General features: G+C 41.5%; 1 protein-coding gene across 4 annotated transcripts in view; it reads right to left on the bottom strand.

Moving 5' to 3' along the window:
* UAP1 (UDP-N-acetylglucosamine pyrophosphorylase 1) overlaps nt 1–20,715 on the bottom strand; it is a 33,631-nt gene that overhangs the window by 7,337 nt on the left and 5,579 nt on the right. For 3 of the 4 annotated variants that reach the window (XM_082704180.1, XM_082704179.1, XM_082704178.1), the window contains exons 2-7: nt 19,124–19,460; nt 10,600–10,804; nt 8,397–8,572; nt 6,857–7,029; nt 1,460–1,653; nt 239–379 (exon numbers count right to left, since the gene is read on the bottom strand). In XM_082704180.1, the coding sequence (XP_082560306.1) occupies nt 239–379; nt 1,460–1,653; nt 6,857–7,029; nt 8,397–8,572; nt 10,600–10,804; nt 19,124–19,403 (1,169 nt within the window). In that variant the 5' untranslated portion in view covers nt 19,404–19,460. The remainder of the gene's footprint in view (nt 1–238; nt 380–1,459; nt 1,654–6,856; nt 7,030–8,396; nt 8,573–10,599; nt 10,805–19,123; nt 19,461–20,715) is intronic. The other variant, XM_082704181.1, reaches the window with a different exon arrangement.

A 20,715-nucleotide genomic window follows, 5' to 3' on the forward strand; every position in this document is an offset into this window, starting at 1 on the left:
AGATAATGGACTAACCAACCTAAAGAAAACATTCTCACAGGCAACTCACACCACACTCCTGGGCTGGCGGTTTCATACTAGAGAATGATAATGAGTCTAGACAGGACACGCACAATCAGAACACCATACCTGACTATATGCGACCCAGTGTCTCCTAAAAGCAGTGCCCTGCCGAACAGAGTAAAAAGCAACATCTCAAGACCTGTCTCGAACCTTACTGGTGCTATTCAGAACATACTTTGCAAACTGGAAGATGTCAAAGACAAATTTTTCCATCTTTATTCCGTTTGGCTTGTCTGGCTTAATTAACTGCCCCTGGGAATCCACATATGGAATCTTCTTTTGAGCCACATGGTGCTGCAACTGAGGTTCATAAATACTAAGTAGGAAGAAAAAAAAAGACATAATCACTTTCCAAAGTTAAAATGCCAGAAAATCTGATAATCACACTCAGGAACAAGCGCATGAGCAACCAGAACTAAGATTTTCAAAGCGAAGTACGTCTGTTAAGTTTCGGTTCATATTTAAACATTAGATGAATAGATTTCCCAATTCACCTCCTTATATTTTTTAAAAACTCCTCTCATGATCTCCACATTAAAGAATACACACCACACGGCTCACACCAATGTCTTTCCCATAATTCCCGTCTTCCAGAAAATGTTCTCTTTGCCCCAACTTTCCCAACTGAGAGCCCCTGAAGTGTGGAATGGAAAGGTAAGTATTAGTAAGTTACTGTGGATGCATTGATAGCACGGCTACAGACACCACAGTGGAAAGGGAAATACTCCAGAACTGTCCAGAACTGGAGTCAATATGCTAAAGTAAGGCTAAGTAACCTTTTTTAAAAGGAGATCGTCATCGTGAATGTCTAAAAGCTATCAAACGGAAAAACAGATAGAATGCCGTTCATTTAACAGACTGCCAGAGTAAAGTAGCTCTTATTTCCATCCAAGGCTCAAGTTCTTTTTTCCTGACCCTCAAATGCACTAGTTTCTAAATGCTAGTCTGGGAACTGGCTAAAACGGTGTGGGCAGCTTCTCAAAAATACCAATGACCTGCATCCACCACCAGAAATTCTGACTCAGTAGATGTAGGGCAGATATTTACATTTTTTTTAAAGCTTCCCGTTGTGGTAGAGAGACCGTACTTCATCTCTTACTCTTCGCTTCACCAGAACCTAAGCCAGTCGGAGGGAGAAGAGGAAGTAGATGAAGAAGTGCTCTGGACGGCAGGCAGAGCACTGCAGGACAGAGTCCTCCCACTCTACCTCCTGTAATGCATCTTCCCAAGAAACAACTACACAGTGAGAAAAATTTCCATTTGGTAAAAAGTGATCCTCAGGGGAGAAGATGAATTCTGTAGAATCTGGATTCGGGGTATCTTACTACTTCTCCAGTGACTCAGTTCCTGATTACCAGTACAAGAAAACTTTTAAAAGCCCCCGTCTCGCGCATACTTGACAACATCTCTGAGAAACGGCACAGTGAAGAAATGGTTGGCGATGTTCCCCGCGTTGAAGAGCAGGCGTCCGTCCGAGCCTCGTCTCTGAGCCGTCGCCAGGGAGATCTCACTGTACTCCACCACCTGGTAGACGCCATCCACTCGGCAAACCACTCCCACCGGCTCCGTCGGGTTCGTTTTCTCCACCACCTGCCCAAAGAAAGACAGCGGCAGCAGGAGAAACAGAGTCAAATGCTGCCCCGGACAGGCCGTTCGCCAAGGCCACATCTGCGGTTTTGCTTATACTGTCTTCAAGCAAAGGAATCTTTGGGTGTAGAAAACTACCTGTCCATCTTTATATTTTCTGGCAGACTACTGTCCAAATGGAAATGAAGTTAATTACCTCCTTCCTATTTATCACCTCATGAAACTGCGGAACAGAAATTCCATCCTGTACACGGAGTCAGAGGAAATCACACTGGACTGGGAATAATTAAATGAGGAGTCTACCTCCCTCCAATTATGCTTTATTTTCATCAGTTTATCCTTAACTATACGAACCTGCTTTCAGAATAAATGAAATTTCTCAGGGAGACACGACAAAAAGTATGGCATCTTGCCTCTCATTTGGTACTGTCCAAATCATTTCATTTGAAAACAGAGGGTTTTTTTGTTTTTTTGTTTTGTTTTTTTCATTTTAATTCACAAATACAGCATGTTCCTTGCTTTTCAGAGACCTGGCCAGGAGGCAGGGGGCATGAGTGCAGGCAAGTCACTGGGGTCTGGCTCCAACTTCAGTCACAGAAGCCCAGACGATATTTATCTGTTTTGCATGCTAGACTTTAAAGAGTCTCTATGCTTTAAAAAAAAAGTTTGAAAACCTGTGATTTGATACTCTAACAATGGCTCTAAGCTGGTGGGGGCAGCTGAGAGAAAGGTGTATATCAAAATCACAGAGAAAAACAGGGGTGCCTGGGTGGCTCAGTGGGTTAAGCGACTGCCTTTGGATTTCAGTTCAGGTCATGAGCTCATGGGTCACGAGATCGAGCCCATCAGGCTCCATACTGAGTGTGGAGTACGCTTGAGATTCTCTGCTTCTCCCCCGACTCATGTTCTCCCTCTATCTCCCCTAAAATAAAGAGACGTTCGAAGAAGATGTCACAGGGAAATATAGAGTATGTAATTTTTAAAAAACCCTCACACTTGACTCTGATACCTCACCACCCTAATCCAACACAGCACTGACCTAAATGAAGTGTTTAGAAGAAAATCACTGAACAACTGTGTGTGATACACTAATATAAAATCAAGATTCCGATGAGATGAGCATTCAACGGAACAAACAATACCAAGTATTTAAAGATACTGCTTTGTTTGCCCTGTTCAGTGAGCAACTCAGCATGCTTCAGAGGAGTCTGAAAACTCGGTCCTCAATTTGAAAAGATCCTAAGAAATTACATCAATAAAGCTAAAACTTTTCTTTAGCAACTGATTTCTTTTTTTTTTTTTTTAAAGATTTTTATTATTTATTTGACAGAGAGAGATCACAAGTAGGCAGAGAGAGAGAGGAGGAAGCAGGCTCTCCACTGAGCAGAGAGCCCGATGCGGGACTCGATCCCAGGACCCTGAGATCATGACCTGAGCCGAAGGCAGCCCACTGAGCCACCCAGGCGCCCCTAGCAACTGATTTCTTAAAATAAATGCAGCCAGCAGCAGTCTCCTGCAGACAACCGAAGCCACCACTGCCCACGACACAGCCCCAGCGGTCAGAGCTACGGGCCCGAGTCTAGCTCAGCGAGGCAGGGCTCCTGGGTACGCAAGGCTGCTGTGTGCTTCCACTGTCTGCCAGCCTGAGAGGAGCACAGGATTCCATAAAAAGAAATCTTCTACCAAAGAAGTGAATAACGTTGTGGGGAAACATACAACCAAATGATTTAAATCTATCACAGGCCTGTTTCCAACTACCGACTCCTCACCACCTCTCACTTCACATATTCCTCACTGGGGGGGTCTCACTAGACAGGGAAACTGGAAGATTCCTCTCATTCCCACTTTTCCAGTCACCTCCATAGGCCCCTACTCCTGACCAGCCACAGGAATCAAAACTAAGCACACTCAGACTTTCCACTGCCCAAGTGTTCATCTGTCAGTGAAAGAGCTCCCTCTTGGTGTCTCTTCTTTGGGGGGTGTCTCTGCTTTGTTCGCCCTGTTCAGTGAGCACCTCAGCATGCTTCGGGGGGGGGGGGGGGAGGCAGAGGAAGAGAGAGAGCATCCCAAGCAGGCTCCACACCCAGCACAAAGCCCAATGCAGGGCTCCATCTCAGGCCCCTGAGATCACGACCTGAGCCAATATCAAGACTCAGAGGCTTAACCAACTGAGCCACCAGGAGTCCCTGAAAGATTTACTTCTATGGCAACTAGGAGCCTCCAAATATTTTAAGTCTTAATTACAAAAGAAAGCGTTTGAACTGTGTAAACCAGAAGTTCATATGGCACAGAAAGTTAGACAATATAAAATTTAAAAGTTTGCTTGATTTTCTCCGGCTTCATTCCTGAAAAGCTCAGTTCAAATAACACTTTCATGTCATAGTTACTGTAACTGCTTTACAAAGTGACCTTTAATTAACAGTGATTCCTACCCTTTTAGCTTTGTAGTTCTGTAAACCACTGCAGTCTCCGTCTTTTCTCAAGCCTCTCACTCCATAAAAAAATACTTAATTCCTTAACTCACAAAGACCAGAGCCTTTTAAAGAAATAAGACAAATTATTCTACTACCATACTATGAATAACTCCCTAACTTCAGTGTTCTTAAAAATGTATTTTGAGATCTTGATTCTGCAATTAAAATTAAAAGGTGGGAGGACCGATCACACAAATGGTTTCTAACATTTCTGAAAGTTTTTAACACATACCATTCGTGTCATATTCGGGTTCCATCTGAATATGCAGTCACTCACTGAGTGACTCCTACATTATGTGCCAGACACAGAGTGAGCAGGAAGCCTGAGGCTCCTGGAGAACCAATAGGTGGTGGAGAAGAGTGACTGGCCACACCCTGTCTCCGTGTGACCAGTAAACTCACAAAAGTTAGCACACCGAAGTTTTTTAAGCTGTCAGCAAAAACCTAATCAATCTAAAGAGCTTAGTTTTGTAATGTGATAGGATACTAAAGCTAGGAGTTGGGAAACATGAATTCTAATCCTGCTTCTGTCAGTGTGATGAAGGACCTTGAGCCTAGAACTCACTCAGAACCAGAACTCAGGGCACTCAGTTCTGAAATCGTAGGGGTTGACCAGATGGGTTGCTGAGGTTCCTTCCAGGTTCATCGCTCTGATCAACTAGTACTTAAATGGACCTGAAGCTCAGAGCAGTAAAATATAAGTTTCTGTTTTAGAATGAAGAGTGACACCAAGCGGAGCAGAGTCAGAAATACAGTCTAGTTTTTTTCTTAGAGCTTAGTAGCTACTTACAATGCACTATTTTTCTATTACAATTTAATAGATATTTTTAGTATAGAGTATTAGAGCAGAGAGGTCTTAAATAACCAAACCAACTTTTTTATTTTCTGAGTCCAGAAGAGTCTTATGAGGTCCACCAGCTTAATCTCACAAAACCTGTACCGGTAAATTTAAAACTCCAGCTTCTATGACTTTGCCATAGATTTCAGATTAATTTTAAGAGAAATGATATCTTTATAACAGAAAATCTCCAACCAAGGCTATGGTATTTCTTTAATGGCAGTTCACCTTTTTAAATCCAAATATTTCAAATTTATATCTAGGCTAATTTGTTTTTGTCAGAAACCTGTATATGGTTTTTTTGTTGGCAGAAAGGTCCTCCCTTCATGTCCATATTGTAAAATTATTTTCACTTTTATTCTAACACCTTTCTTTTTAAAAAGATTTTATTTATTTATTTGACGGAGAGAGAAATCACAAGTAGGCCGAGAGGCAGGCAGAGAGAGAGCGGGAAGCAGGCTCCCCGCCGAGCACGGAGCCCGATGCAGATCTTGATCCCAGGAGCCTGAACCCTGAGATCATGACCTGAGCCAAAGGCAGAAGCTTAACCCAACTGGGCCACCCAGGCACCCTGCTTCTAACACCTTTATGGGTTTTTTATATTTAACTTTGTAATCCATTTGAAACGGATTTTGGTATGAGCTTTGAAGGAGACAGTTTATTTTTCACCAGGTATCTCATTCATTTCCCCGACCAATTCGAAATGCCTTGTTTTTCTATATTGTATTCTTTATGTATACATGGACTTACTTCGGACTGATCTATTCTATTCCACTAATCTGTCATTCTCTCCTGGTTTCTGTACTACTCTCCTGATTATCTTTTATTCACAACCCAGTTTAGTACCTGGTAGACGGTCTCCAACCCTCTTTCTGCCGTTATCACCTTTCTGGGCATTTTCCTGGCCACCTTTACATGTTTTTTCTAAACTTTACAATCATTTTGTTAATGTCCCCAAAACAGTCTCATTGGAGCTTTGACCAAAACTGTGTTTACTTTAATTTGGTAAAAACTGATAGTTTTACAGATTTCCAGAAAAGCAGTATTTCTATTAATATTTTTAAATCTTCCGAAGTGTTTTCATGTTCTCTTTTACTCCTAGATACACATTTCATTAGCCACCATACAGGCAAGTCTCCTATATCATCGTCTATGTAACTAAAAAAATACTGAAAGGAATACCTCCCTCCATCTTCCTATCAGTCAAACAATTACTAATCTCCCTTACTGCCCTGTCCTTAACTGCACATTTCCATCTTAATCGTAAGGCTATCGTAAGGTCACTTGTCAAATGCCTTGCTGAAGTCTTGATCTGCTGTTCCCTCCATATTTCTCTTACCTCCTACTCAAGCAACTCTGTCATAGGAAGAAAGTGGCTAATCTGATCAAATACGACTTGATATTAACGAACCCGTCCCAGGCCTAGTGACAATCATTCACTTTCCCAGGGACTTACAAATTATCCACACATATTTTTAAGATTTTACTTATTTGAGACAGAGAGAGTGACAGAGCAGTGACAGTTCATGTGCACATGAACTGGGGGAGAGGAAGAGAGAGAACATCAGGCAAGCCTCGCGCTGAGAGCAGAGCCAGACACCCTGAGACAGTGACCTGAGCAGAAATCAAGAATCGGACACTCAACCCACGGAGCCACCCAAGCTTCCCATCTGCACATATTTTTAAACTCTAACTTGCAATGGACAGGCATACATTATTTCTAGAATCAAATGCTGCCAATTTAAGAGAAAGAGTAGGTAGGGGATAGTTTAGTTACTTGAGAGAGAGAAATGGTTCTAACACATTCAAATCACCCAGACGATTCCAGTTCGAGTCCTGAACAAATGAGCTGACAGCAAGCTGCCTACCTCACTAGAGAGGAGAAAGGCATTACCTTCGCACCGCAGTCGGCTCCTTTCTGAATGCAAAAGCCAATGAACCGTGGGTCTGCCACTTTTACTAGGATGTTGTCAACACAATAGACATGAATGCTCCAAATGCCTCTCTGCTCCATGTCCTCCACGATATTCTGGGCTGCAAGGGCCCGATAAAGACCACCATTCCCATCTGGGAAATGAAACAGCCCATTAGAAGTACACCAAAACCCATTATGAAGGTAACCCAAAACTGGTTTACCAGGGTTCATGTTTGCAAAGTGGGGTGAAGATCCCTGAAAAGCAGTTTTACATCACAGGGCCAAGAAAAGTAAATACCCAGAAGGAAGAATTCGGGTGTCAAAAAAATTATACTACGTGACTTTCAAAGTAATTTAGTGTTAAGTATCAAGAGAATAACATTATTAATTAATGTAGGACCAGGCAACCCAAAGACCATGTTTTTCTTCTTAACTCAGGCTTTTTAACAATTTAGCCCATTATACATTATAAAATATAAAGTTCATTCTCAAGCAATGATTATCTCATAACATTTCAAGTTTTATTAATATTTATGCGATTCAAGTTGGCGCTGGTATTTACAGCCCCAACACTGGCAATTTCACTCAAAAATAAAAAGTACATGAGCATTTTATACCAAATAACGTGTTATTAGGAAACCAGATTAGGATCAGGTCAGATTTAAAATAAATACAGGCAAAAGTCTCTTCTTTTCCCATCTATTTATAGTGTTGCTTTAATGTACTTCATCTGCCAACACCCTCAGCCACAGCTTAAAAAAATTGGACAACTTCATAAAAATAGAGCTAAAAACAGCAAAGTCTTCCATTAATGAGAAAGAATTGAGTAGAAAAAAGGGCTTAAAATGAAATAAAACCTGTACCCAGAGGCTATACCACATTAACACTCATTTATTTCCTGTCAGACTTTCCTCCAAATACTCCCACAGATAAGAATCTGTCGACATGTTTATTTTCAGAGTTGGGATCCTATCAGGGTTGCTGCGTGTGGCCACACAGCATGCACCACCCAAGGGCAGGGGTGCCCGTAACATACCACAACGTGCGTGCACCTCCCGCAATTGCCCAGGGCGGTGGCCCTCACCACGCCAGACACGCAGCTTCACGCCTCGCATTCTCTCACTTAGCTACTGACACTACTTCTCTCTGTCATTTAGGATCTCCAATCAACTGTTTTATTACAGTTTGAGAATACTACAGATCAACTGTAATTTACCTCTTGTTTATTAAATAGCAAATGGCTTCCGATCTTTCACTGCAAGAAGTAATGCAGCCATGAACACCGCAGATATAAATGTGGGGTAAAGAGAATGAACACTCCGTGGGCCGCCCAGGTCGTTCTCAAGGGCAGGGTATCCATTCTGCCCATGGGCATATTCTTTGTTTTTAAGTCATTGCCAAATTGCAATAAAATCTTAAATATTAATTTTGTAACACCCAAATCACCATATCAGAAAGAAAATCAAAATGGAATGTTACCCCCATTTCTAGTCACCCCTAAGTAAGCATGGTTACAAACCTGGAGCCATAGAAACCTTGTTCTTCTCTTCCAAAATAATTTTCCCATCAAAACTCATAGCAGGCAGCATTCCCTGCTGAAAAAAGATTACATTCTCTTTTTTTAAACCAAAGTACTTGTGCTTTGTGAAGAATTCCTTTGTAGATTCCATTGTTCGGCCACTGGTCATTATATACCTTGCAAGAGAAAAGTAGTTTCTAAGCAACAGTGCTCTGGGTATTAGGGCAAAATTCAAACTTGTCTATTTTCCAAGCAAAAGAAAAAAGAAAAAAAGAAAATCATTGAGCACACTGCCTCTTTGTTCTGACTTCCTTCATCCTCTTCCTGGCCAAGGTAGCATTAGCCGATGCCCGAGTGCCTTCCCTCCAGAAACATCATCAATCCTACATATAAAATAAATCTATGTAACAGTATTAAACATACCTCCTGCAACAGAGAGCCCATATAACCGGCTTCAACAACATTTCAGAACTCTGTGAGAACTGTACTCTAAATTTAAAACTGCCATTATAAATAAATAGGGAGAAAAAGGTAGACATAAAATATTCTGATCATCTCTCATGGTTTTTTCCACTGAAGTTTTCAAATGTAATCTGGGCTCTGCTCATCCTCCATTTAAAATCTTAAAAGTGTAATTATATTATCTGTTCTCATAAAAATTCAAACCATGCTAGTGTGGCAAAGGAGTCAAAAACTCGATCTAAAAACCACAGTTAGTGACTGCAGTAGCCACTGCCCTTACTAGAATTTAAGCCACATGTAAATAGGGACTTTTGTCCGTTCTGGTTGCTGATATAGCCCCAGTACCCAGAAGCAGACATTCATAGATGTTGAATGAATAAATGAAGAAAATGGTATAATTTCCCACCATACTAGTTATCTGTTTAACAAGTTATCCTGGGGATTTTGAGCTTTGAGTACGAAGAGGGGGCTGGACCGCTCTGCATAAGAAAAGCACAGAGATTCTCCGTCGTTGTGAGGGGAAAAGAAGAAAATTCAACATGATAGTAGGAGGCAGGGCTGTAAGGAGAATATATTGGCTGCTTAGAGCACAGAAGTCCCTCAAACAACCCAAAGGAATCAAGATTGAAAAAACAGTTTCCTGCCCGCCAATACTCATGTTGAAAAAAGCTAGCAAAGCTGGGAAATTTACAAAAAGCCTATTTTTAAAAGCATCAGAGAGCTATAGAAGCAACATGGATTGGAACTAAAATTCAAGACAGTGGGAATCCTTCAAAGAGGAGCTAAGGAAATGCAGCTGCCTTTTCCTGGGGGTACAGTGGTAGGGACTCTGGGCTTGGACTAGGCAAAAGGACAGAGAAACCAGCAAAGCTTTTGTGGGTCACATGGGACTAAAATAACAAGATTAGGGACTTGAGGGATCTCAAACACAGCTGGTTTCCCCCTCAAAACATTAATTTCCAAAGCTGCTCTGGGAAAGAAATTTAAGAGCTAAATCAAAAACTTTTAAAAAACAAAGCAGAATTTCCCATAATCTCTTGGTGCTCAGGATACCAACACTTGCCAAAGGAGGCCCTGAGAACACAGCATTCTACTAGAGCCTAGGGATCCGAGTGCGGCTCACAGCAGAGAATCAGTGGGGCTTTCAGCTGGTGTGTATGGAAGGGTTGGGTGTGGGGCAGAGCTAGATAACCTGGTATTTAAGAACAGGAGTTTCTAGACTGTGAGAACTCCCTTACTGCCCAGAGTGAACTAAAAATAGACTTGTAGCACCTTGCCGTGAAATTTCGGATGCCAATGATAAGAAGAGACATTAGATGCTTGGCGGTGGGGAGGGAGAGAGAGAGAGAGACAGACTGGGAATCAGAACAGCTACGGACCACTCAACAAGAGAACGATGCCTTCAAATTTGGGAGGAAAACTGACTTCCAATCAGAAATTTATAAACAGACAAACTGTCAATCAATATGAAGTTTCTACACTGACAGACCCCAATGAGTTCCCAGAAGTACTCAGGGAGGGATGTAAAAGCCTGAGGTGAATATACATTGTGCAATAAAACTATTGTGATCATTTATCTAGCTATAATACAGATTATTTTAACATCATAGTAAATTACAGCTCCTGGGAAAATCATTAGTAACAGGAAGTATGTCTGCTTAGGAATAAAGTATACATGCATTTTGAATATCATAGACTGGCGTTAAGTTCAGACACTCTCCCAAAACGAGGCAGGTCTTACCATGGAATGATGCATTTGTTGCCGTGATATTTTTCAGCTAACTGTTGGAGCTTCAGGATACGCTCTGCCTGAATCTGAAAAAGCGTCTTATGAGATGGCAAACCAACATCATACATCCCCTTGGGATACGCAACACCGAGTCTCGTCCCCTGCCCGCCAGCTAGAAGAAGAACTGCCACTTTGTTCTGAGAAATCTGGAAAAGTCCTAGAAGAGAAAACATCTGTATCACAAAACCTCTGCAATTCAACATTTTAGGACTACACATACAAAAAGTAGCAATGAGTCACCCTAGCTGCATAAGGCATAAAGAGTAAGAAATCCACGTGTAATCACGAATAACTACCTTGTTAATAAAAACATTTTTACTACTAAAAAATTAAATTTTATATAACCCAACCAAACACCAAGCCATGAATAATATGCTTTAATAAATAGTTCTTTTTCTGAAAATGTTAGAAGGCAAAACCCAAAAAGCTGTTACACATGTTTTACAGGTGTCTGTCTACTTATCAGATGTGATGCCTCAAGAGAAAGACACGATAAAAGACAACACCTGGGCTTCAGGATAAATGATGATAAGCTACTATATTACCTCCAACCTGTAAATCCATCAATGATACCAAATTGTTAGTCAACAAGCACGCAAACAGACTAGCTACCGTCCAGAGAAGGAAGAGAGGTGAAACCCTCAGGTAAGCAATGCAGTACAGGGGTCAAGAAGCCAGGCTCTCAGGTCAGAATACCTGGGTGCGAAAGCCAATTCAGCTGAAAAGTCTTTGGGGAATCTGCCCGCAAAAGGGCAGGGCAGGAGGAGTCTTTGTGGGGTGTGGAAATGCTCTAGAACACTGGAGTGGTAGTTACATGAGTGCATAAATATGGCAAAAAATCATAAAACTAGGGCATTTTATTGTATGTAATTATATGTCAATAGAATGGATTAGAATGCAGGGGTGTTTTGGGTTTGGGGGGGTTGCTTGTCTTTTTGTCAAAGGGCCATCAGTCCCAGCTCACAAGGATGTGAAATTCGGTCACATCCTTGATGGGGAAGCCCATCAGTCGTCATCAGTTGAATACTCAGCAATAAGTAATAACCAAACATAATACTTGAATCAAAATATTATTTTCTGAATCAAAATAATTCAAGATGGATTTAAGACCCAAATGCAAACAAATAAAACTGTAAATATTATTAACAGAGGCTCTCAGTTTGGATTTAAAAAACAAAAAATTTTGCCATAGACCATTTCTGAGAACCACCTTATCATGCAGAGCTGGACCAGCCCAGCCTCACAGGGCACAGTAGCTTGTGGGGAGAGGCAAAATGGAAACTGGGTCTATGGGAAGCTAGAAAAGCTGGAAAATGCCAGACGAGATCAGACGATGGTTGACGGGATTTGTTGTTTTCTGAAATCCTCAGACACTCTGTGAAGGAAACTGGCCACTGCCCAGAACTGAACGCTAGCCCAGAGGGTGCAGTGGTGGCCAGTAGCCATTGTTGTTCTTTTTTATATCGTGAGGTAATGGGGGTTTGTCTAATTTACCATCTCTGTGCCTTGTGTTTTTGATGTGTTAGGCTTTCCTGAAGCTAATGAGGTAGTACATCAAGCACTTGAAAGAAATGCTCTAAACCCATTATAAACTCAGAACCTTCCCCAGTCCTAATTCTACAAACTATCTTCCGGAGTCAGTAAGTATAGCCCAAGGACATGATCCAGCAACTATCCACCTACGAAAAAAAGTACAATAGATATTTCCATAATTTTCACCTTTGATATGAAGCAAAGGTTGGCTGGCTCCCTGACACCTAATTTTCTCTTGCTTCCTGCCTAGGCCAAAACTGTCCTCGTGATTTTTCTCCAGAGCATCTCACTGTGCCTTATCAAAGTGTGAAAACAGACCCCAAACTAATAATTTTGAGGCAGATATCATTTCCCCCATGCAAGAGGTTAACGGCCTCAGAGACCTTGCAGGTCCTGCCCAAGGTCAGCACTAGTAAATGTGAGCGAGAGTCAGACACTCACTCCAGGCCCATGTGCTGTGCACCACACCGCCTCCAGCAGCCTCTGTTCACACCCGAACACTAATTAGATCCACGGGAGCACCAGGGGTTTCAGGGGTAAAAACATTCCTTTCTATTTCTTTCCTGCCCTTTCTTCTCTTTTCCACTGAATTCGTAAGAGGTTGTGCCACCTCTTTTTTTAGTCTCTCCTACCTACCAGTCTACAAGAAGAGCTGCTGGGTACAGTCTACATTCTCCAGAACTTGCCGAACACTGAAATTTCGCACAGCATTTCAGATCTGCAACCTCCTTCAGCAAGCACCGTAACTACCAAGCAACAAAGTGACTGGGACGAAATGAAGCATTCTGAAGGGAGGAGGCAATGACAGAGGCAGTTCTGAAAACTGCTTCCCATTTGGTTATTCCCTGAGTTATCACAGAAACTCCGATTTTTACGGATAAGTTTAATTTTGCTGTCATCAACCCAAAAAGCATTGTTTTAAGAAAACAAACGTCCATAATCCCTTACCTAACCCCATGGATCAGAGTTGTTTCCAAGGGCAGACCTCTTCAAAATTTAGAAAACAAATAGAGTACACACACGTAATACATTATCTCCAGCAAAGCTGAGACAGTACCCTGCAATCCCATTAAGTGGGATAAAGTTCACCAATAGCCTCCTGTTGAACATGTCCAAGTTCAGTTTTGCTGCAAAACAGGCTCTGTCTGCACTGCTTCAAAAGTGCAGAAAAAGTAAGTCTGGTGTCTGAACCCTCACATACCAGAGGTGTTAGAACCGGAAATATTTCTAAACATCTTGCAAAAAAGTCCCAGATAAATACTCTGGACACAGAGGCCTTTGTTCTCTTTGTACTATTTATTTTCTTCACCCAGCACATGTGTTTTAAGTTGTTTTGCTGTGTTTTTTTTTTCAAGTTTTTATTTATTTATTTATTTATTTGATGGGGGTTGGGAAGTGGGGAAGCAGGCAGAGCAGCAGAGGAAGATGCAGGCTCCCCGCTGAGCGGAGAGCCTGATGTGGGACTCAATACCAACACCCTGGGATCATGACCTGAGCCAAAGACAGACGATTAACTGAGCCATGCAGGCACCCCAAGTTGTTTCATTGTTACTGTGGCTCCAGCTGTCCTTTCTGATGTCCTTCTTTTACCTTCAGTGCAAAAGTCAGTGACTTCCCACAGCCACCTTACCTGGAAAAGGGAGGAGCCTGCTCCCAGGGTCAGCTCCATGTCCGGGTTCCAGCTCACCTGATGGCCACCCAGCACCAACCAGTGCCTTCCGTAGGTTCTAACCAGTTTTCACAGTATCACTGTATACATTTTTCTCTTCCTTCAGTCAGTTCCCTCAGCCATGGTTTCATTCCAGTTTTCCTAATTTTTCAGTTTTCCGGCTCTCAAAACAGCAGCTCACGGGGACTCATCTTTTATGCAAATAAATGTCCCCTAAGCCCCTGTCTGCCATACTTACTTCAGTCCTTTTCCCACCTATGGACCTGAAGACCCATCCAATCACTACATCGTAAGAGAAGCACGGAGACTGTGCCTACCAGGTGTCCAATTCCAGGCAGACCTACAGGTACACCTCTAACCACAACATCCCAATGAGTTGTAACATGATCCACGTGTATTTGCAACGAAAAGGTTTCTGCACTGACCTCTTCCTACTTACCCATCTCACTTAACGACCAGAGAAAAACACGAGGAAAGAAAGTAGTCCCTAGAGTATCAAGGCCAGCTGCATTTTAAGCATTCAGTGCAGCTACAGATGTTAACAATATCCGATTGTGTGCTCACTGGCTAAAGCACTCATCCACCCCATCTGTGTCACTGCCCTAAAACGGCAATGTTTAGTAAGTGTGTAACACATAAATTAGTATCTGTCCTATAACGACAGATAAAATACTGCTTGAAATTAAAGGGGCCAATAAAATTCGGTAAGCTATTTAGTTATATGGCAGTAATACCTGACTTTAAACTGTATTTGTCATAACAAACTTTATATGGGCACCGCACCTATCTGAAAAATGTTAACTATTTATAAATGTACTTAACCATGTGGCAATTAGGAAATTATAAGCTTCTCCTATTCCAAAACTTCTGCAAAAATATAAGAAAAAAAAAAAAAAAAAAAACGGAAAGTACAGCACCATTCTCACCCTTCCCATCCTCCCACTGAAGGAGAGTTCGCGGTCCCCAGGGCTGGAGAACATTTCTCCCCTAGGAGAGTCATGTGTCATAGGACCCACAGTGTCTGTGAACTTTTCCTGATAACATTTATAAGAAACAAAGAGAAGAGTTTACAGTGGCCTGAAATAGGTCAAACGCTTCCTGGATAACTTCCTGCTTGGACGAGTGCCTCTCACACACTCTGACTGGGGCGTGTGCCGGACGCAGGGAGGATGGCACAGGTGCGTTTGACGTACAGCCCTGCCAGAACTTTCCATTTAAACTGTCAGCACTCCCAGGACCCTGAGTCAAGTACACCAGCTATTAAACTGATGGAAATAAAAGAAGACTATCCAAGAAAGTTATTCAGAAAAGGTATTTTAAGTCTTTAACGTTTAACCCTATTGTACAGGTAAAACTATTATTATCTCTCAAAAATGCCAAGTACAAAAAGCAGACTATAAGGGAAATCACTATTTGAACCAGTTTTAGGTACTGGAGGATTACTGTGAACTTCATGAGGTAGAATAATAGCACTGTGAATGGTAAGAAAATATCCATATGTGTAGAGACTAATACTGAACACAAAAAGGGTAAAAATAACATGATGTTTGAGATTTGTCTTAAAGTACTACAGCAGAGAAAAAGAAAAGAAGGGACAGGGAAGAAAAGTAGCAACATTTTGATATTTAACAAGGTGGTATATATGTGGGATTCATTATATGGTTTTCATCTCTAAATATTTGTTTCAAAATATGCTTGAAATTTTTCATAACAAATTCCTAAGTAAACTACAAAATTATACACAAACCATAATCCCAGAGTGTACGTGTATCTAAGAAAACACTATATTACTACTATTTATCTCTAAAATGCGGGAAGCTAGAGATTTTTTTTTCCTTTGTAATTTCTAGTTATTTTTCCAATTTTTCTAGAATATGTGTTACTTTTAAAATAAAACAAATCTATTAAAAATACCACTGTACGAGACGCCTGGGTGGCTCAGTCGGTTAAGTGTCTGCCTTCAGCTCAGGTCATGATCCCAGAATCCTGGGATCGAGCCCCGCATCGGGCTCTCTGCTCAGCAGGGAGCCTGCTTCCTCCTCTCTCTCTGCCTGCCTCTCTGCCTACTTGGGATCTCTGTCTGTCAAATAAATAAATAAAATCTTCAAAAAATTAAAAAAAAAATACCACTGTACTAGATCCCAGAAAATGTACAGGAGATAATGTTATGAATACATTTTCTCTAAGCAATCCGCTTACTTTCCTACCAGTGTTATATGGTAGAGAAGCACATTCAAATTAATTTTATAAATGTCTTATAAACAAAAGAACCTAATACCGGATATTAACATGTTATTATAAAATTGGAAGACTATTTTATAATTGGTGTAAGCATGCCTTTCTTTGCTAAAGATGGTGTTTAAAATGATAGTCTCATAGAAGTTTCTAAAACGATATTCTCATAAAAGCTTCTAATTACCTCTCTCTCTAGATTTCAGCTTTGTAAGATAGAAATTTTTCAGTTGTTCCTCTGCATTCCATTTTCTACAACTTGCCAGAACACGTTAAGAATTAAATTAGGGACGCCTAGGTGGCTCAGTCAGTTGAGCATCAGATTCCTGATTTGGGCTCAGATCATGACTGCAGGGTTGTGGGATCGAGCCCAGCAATGAGTTCCACCCTGGGCACAGAGTCTGCTTGAAATTCTCTCTCTCCCTCTACCTCTTCCAAACACCCCACTCGCAGGAGCAGGAACTAAGGGACACCTGGCTGGCTCAGTGGGTAGAGCATACAACTCCTGACCTCAGCGTTGTGTAAGTTTGAGCCTCACAGGGGGTGTAGAGATTACTTAAAAATAAAATCTTAAAAAAAAAAAAAAATCAAAATAAGACTTCTCTAGAACAAGGAGCACAGTGGTCACTTACATATTTAACCTTCAGAAATAATTTTCCACTATAGGCATGAAAATGTCCATTTTACTGTCAACAGCCACCAGACATTCTAAAAAAAAACCATACAATGCTTTCATTTCCCCCCTCCTGAGGAGGGGGCTGCGGGGGGGCACTATCTTTGATAGAACTCCTGGGACTGTCTTCCTATCTGAAATATAACCATTAGAATCTTCACAATGGCAATCTCTTCCCCTTGACAACTTACTGAAAAACCTCATTTTGTTGTGAATTTGCATATACACGGAAGTTTCTGGCTAAGCGAATGACAAGTTACAAAGTCTCCTTCATCCCTACTGTTTAAAGCCACAAATATTATTGCTCCCTTGACAATAAGCCAAAAGGAAGTTGGTTTTGTACACTCTTGTAGTGTTCTTGGTTTTAACAGTTCGGGATTTCAGTTTAAATGAAAAGTCATTAAGGTAGACAAGTTCCACGAATTCCAACAAAAAGGCCATCAAGACTCCAATTATAGGAGGTTCTGCCTGCTGCCCATGGTCCCCATTATACAAGGTCAAAGCTTCGGCTTTCCCTAAGAGTTTATTCGAAGACTTCACAGCATAAAATCACAAGGAGAAATATAGCCAGGATACCTGAGGGTATGGAGAGCCCTGTGGGACTTGTGCTGTATTGTAGCAGCCTTTTTGAATCCCAGGGATGGAGGAGAGGACTAACGATTCAGAAGTTGGCAAGGATCCGAGTATCCCCACAGCTCTACACTCAGAAGGATCCATCTGGATCGCTTACTGTTTAGTGGCAAAGCCCTATTCTAAGAAGCTAGATTAGCTTCTACCAAGCACTTGAGATCTAAAAGGGTACTTCCTAGAGATCATCTAATTATTTTTGACATTTTTTAACCTTTTAAATAAAAGCCTTTTAAATAAAACCTCATGTAAAGATCAAATACATAAAGCATGTCAAACCAGCACGGCTCTTGTAGTTAGAGGCAAAGATGTTTAGTATCCATCCCTCCTCCCTAGGTGAGACAGTCTCCCCAGTAGAGGAACCCCTAGGGTTCCTTGGAACACAGTTTGAAAATCATTAAATTTGTATGCCCAGAGAAAGACATCAGCATATAGAAGGCTGATAATGGCAATTATCTGTCCTTTATGTGGGGACAGGGAAGCCAAAGAATGAAAGACAAAATAAAAACAGCAATAGTGTGGTACAAAAACAGACTAAGATTACATCTCTATCATTATTATTACACATTCATAAAAGTAAATATACATAAAATCAAGGAATAGGTGGCAATGTGAGCAAATAAAAAGATCTGACTTGGTTAAGGGCAACTTCTCTGTAGTTTTTCTGTTACTTTGATGTTATTTCTGTAATAAAGTAACATTTTTTACAAAGGAAAGAAAAGTATTAGATCTGTTCATTCTATGGTTGAGGACATGAGGTCCAGATCAGACAAGGACCATGTACAAACACTCGATGGCCTGAGCTGCAATATTTAGTCACTATTACTTACAGAGAAGTAGTAGGTTATCAAACCACAGCTCTGAAATCCACCAGAAAAGGTACATTTGAGCTATTCTGCCATTCTCAAAAGCACTAATTAGAACTGGTCATGGGGACAGATTTTATGATACATTAGAAGAAAAAACACGGGCAACTCAACATTGATCTGCAAAACCCTGTTCCAAATGCCCTGTGACACAGGCACACAGGCCATGGGCCGCTCTTCAGGAGTCCACAATATCATGATGAAGACAGACACGGCTCTTTTTCTAAGAAAGAATGGAAGCCTCGCATGGACAAGTAACTCCAACTTGGGACACTGAAGAAAAGATCATGATCAAAGAACCTTAAGAAATGCGTTCCCCACAAGCCCCACTGCGCTACAGAGCACAACCGTGGGAGATCGCCTTTCAAAAAGTGACCCAGGCTAGGCAGGGAAGAGGCAAAAGCCAGTCGAAGCCCAGGATAAGCATGAGCAAAGGCAGGAAAGACGTAATGTTCAGGGAAGGGTGAGTTATTTGGTCCCGCAAAAATGCATGGGACAGTAGGAGTGGAGGGAAAGAGAGGAGACCAGACTGGAAATACAGGCTAGGGAAGGTTTTTCGATGAAGCCAGCATCAACTGAAACACTTAACTTGGGCTTCAGGGTGGGAAATCTGGCAGGAGTCCGGCAATGAGCGAGGAAAGAGACTAGAGAAGACTAAAATGAGAAGAACCTTGACTGGAGAACAGAAATGATAAGAGCACGTAGGGACTGGCAAGGGAGATGCTGCAGAAGTTCTGACGCCATAATCTGTCACCTTCTCATCAGGCACCTGGTTTAAGGTATGAGGGTCCAAATACCCGTCACATGATCCAGCTACGTTAATACCTCCGGTACATCTCACTACAAACTTTAAAATGAACATCCCATGCTCGGTACCTTCACTCTCCCAGGCTTGCAGCCGATCTTGGTCCCTGGTGGCACTGCCCAACACCTCTCGAGGGACAGGCTCCATCCGTGCATCCATTTTCTCTTGCTGAGAGGACTGGTTAAAATTTTCAATGGCCTTCTGGAAAAAGAAGTTCAGCTCCTCAAAGTTCATGGCCTGGAGCTCTGCATAAAGTTCTGCCTGCTGGGCTTCATCCAGCTCATTCCAGAACTGCAGCAGGTGCTCCTGTCCACATCTGGACAACCTGAGTTTGAGATCGTTAACATTCATAATGCTCTGGTAGCCAAGCTTTGTGAAAACAGACGTGTAGTTTCTGCACTTGTAAACCTTAAAAAAAAAAAGAAAGAAAAGAAAAGTAATCAACAGCAGGTCAAAGTCCAACCTCAAAACCTGAGCTTTACCTACTACAAATAAGAAATAAGTACACTTTTTAAAAAACCTGATGTTAAGGAAATTAACTTCTGCCTTTCCCCACACAAGATCTGTGAGAGATACAACTTGTAAAGACATTAAAAGAAAGTTTCTCCAAAGAAGACATCCAGATGGTCGAGACATATGAAGAGATGCTCGACATCACGGATCATCAGGAAAATGCAAATCGAAACCAGAATGAGATATCATCTTCTATCTGTCTGAATGTCTAGAATAAAAAAACAAGAAACAACACGTACTGGCGAAGATGAGGAGACCCGTCATGCACTGTTGGTGGGAATGCAGACTGGTACAGCCACTGTGGAAGACCGCATGGAGATTCCTCAAAAAGTTAAAAATAGAGCTGTCCTATGACCCATTAATTGCACTACTGGCCATTTACCCTCCTTCCAAAATACACTAATTCAAAGGATACATGCGCCCTTATGTTTACTGCAGCATTCTTTACAATAGCCAAGCTATGGAAGCCACGCAAGGGTCCGTCAACTGACGAATGGGTAAAGGGGTGTGTGTGTGTGGGTGGGTGTGTGTACAATGAAATGTCATTCAGCCATAGAAAAGAACGAAATCTTGCCATTTCCAACAACATGGATACAACCAGAGCGTACTATGCTAAAATAAGACTGAAATAAGTCAATCAGGGAAAGGCAAATATCATATGATTTCACTCATGTGGAAATCAAGAAACAAAACAAATAGCAAAAGAAAAAAAAAGAGACAAAAGAGACAAACCAAGAAACAGACTTCTTCTTTACTACACAGAACTGAGGGTTATCAGAGGGAAATAGGTGATGGGGATAAAGAGGACTCATCACAACGAGCACGGGGCGATGTACAGAGCTGCTTAACCACCGCACTGTACACCTGAAACTACTATAACACCATCAGTTAAATATCCCAGAATTAAGACTTTAAAAAGTAAAAATAAATAAAAATTAAAAAATAAATGTGTAAGACAATTAATATTCCTAATTGTAAGACTAATTAGCATTATAAACCAGGCACTGCACTAAGGACTTGACCTACAAGGTCTCATTTAATGTTCACCAACTCGGCAACATAAGTACTATTATTTTCCTTACTTTACTCTGAGGAGACTGAGGCACAAAGAGGAAATACAACCAGGCCACCCGGAGGAGCTGGGATGTAA

Source organism: Mustela nivalis, assembly GCF_964662115.1.
Source record: "Mustela nivalis genome assembly, chromosome: 16".
NCBI lineage: Eukaryota > Metazoa > Chordata > Mammalia > Carnivora > Mustelidae > Mustela > Mustela nivalis.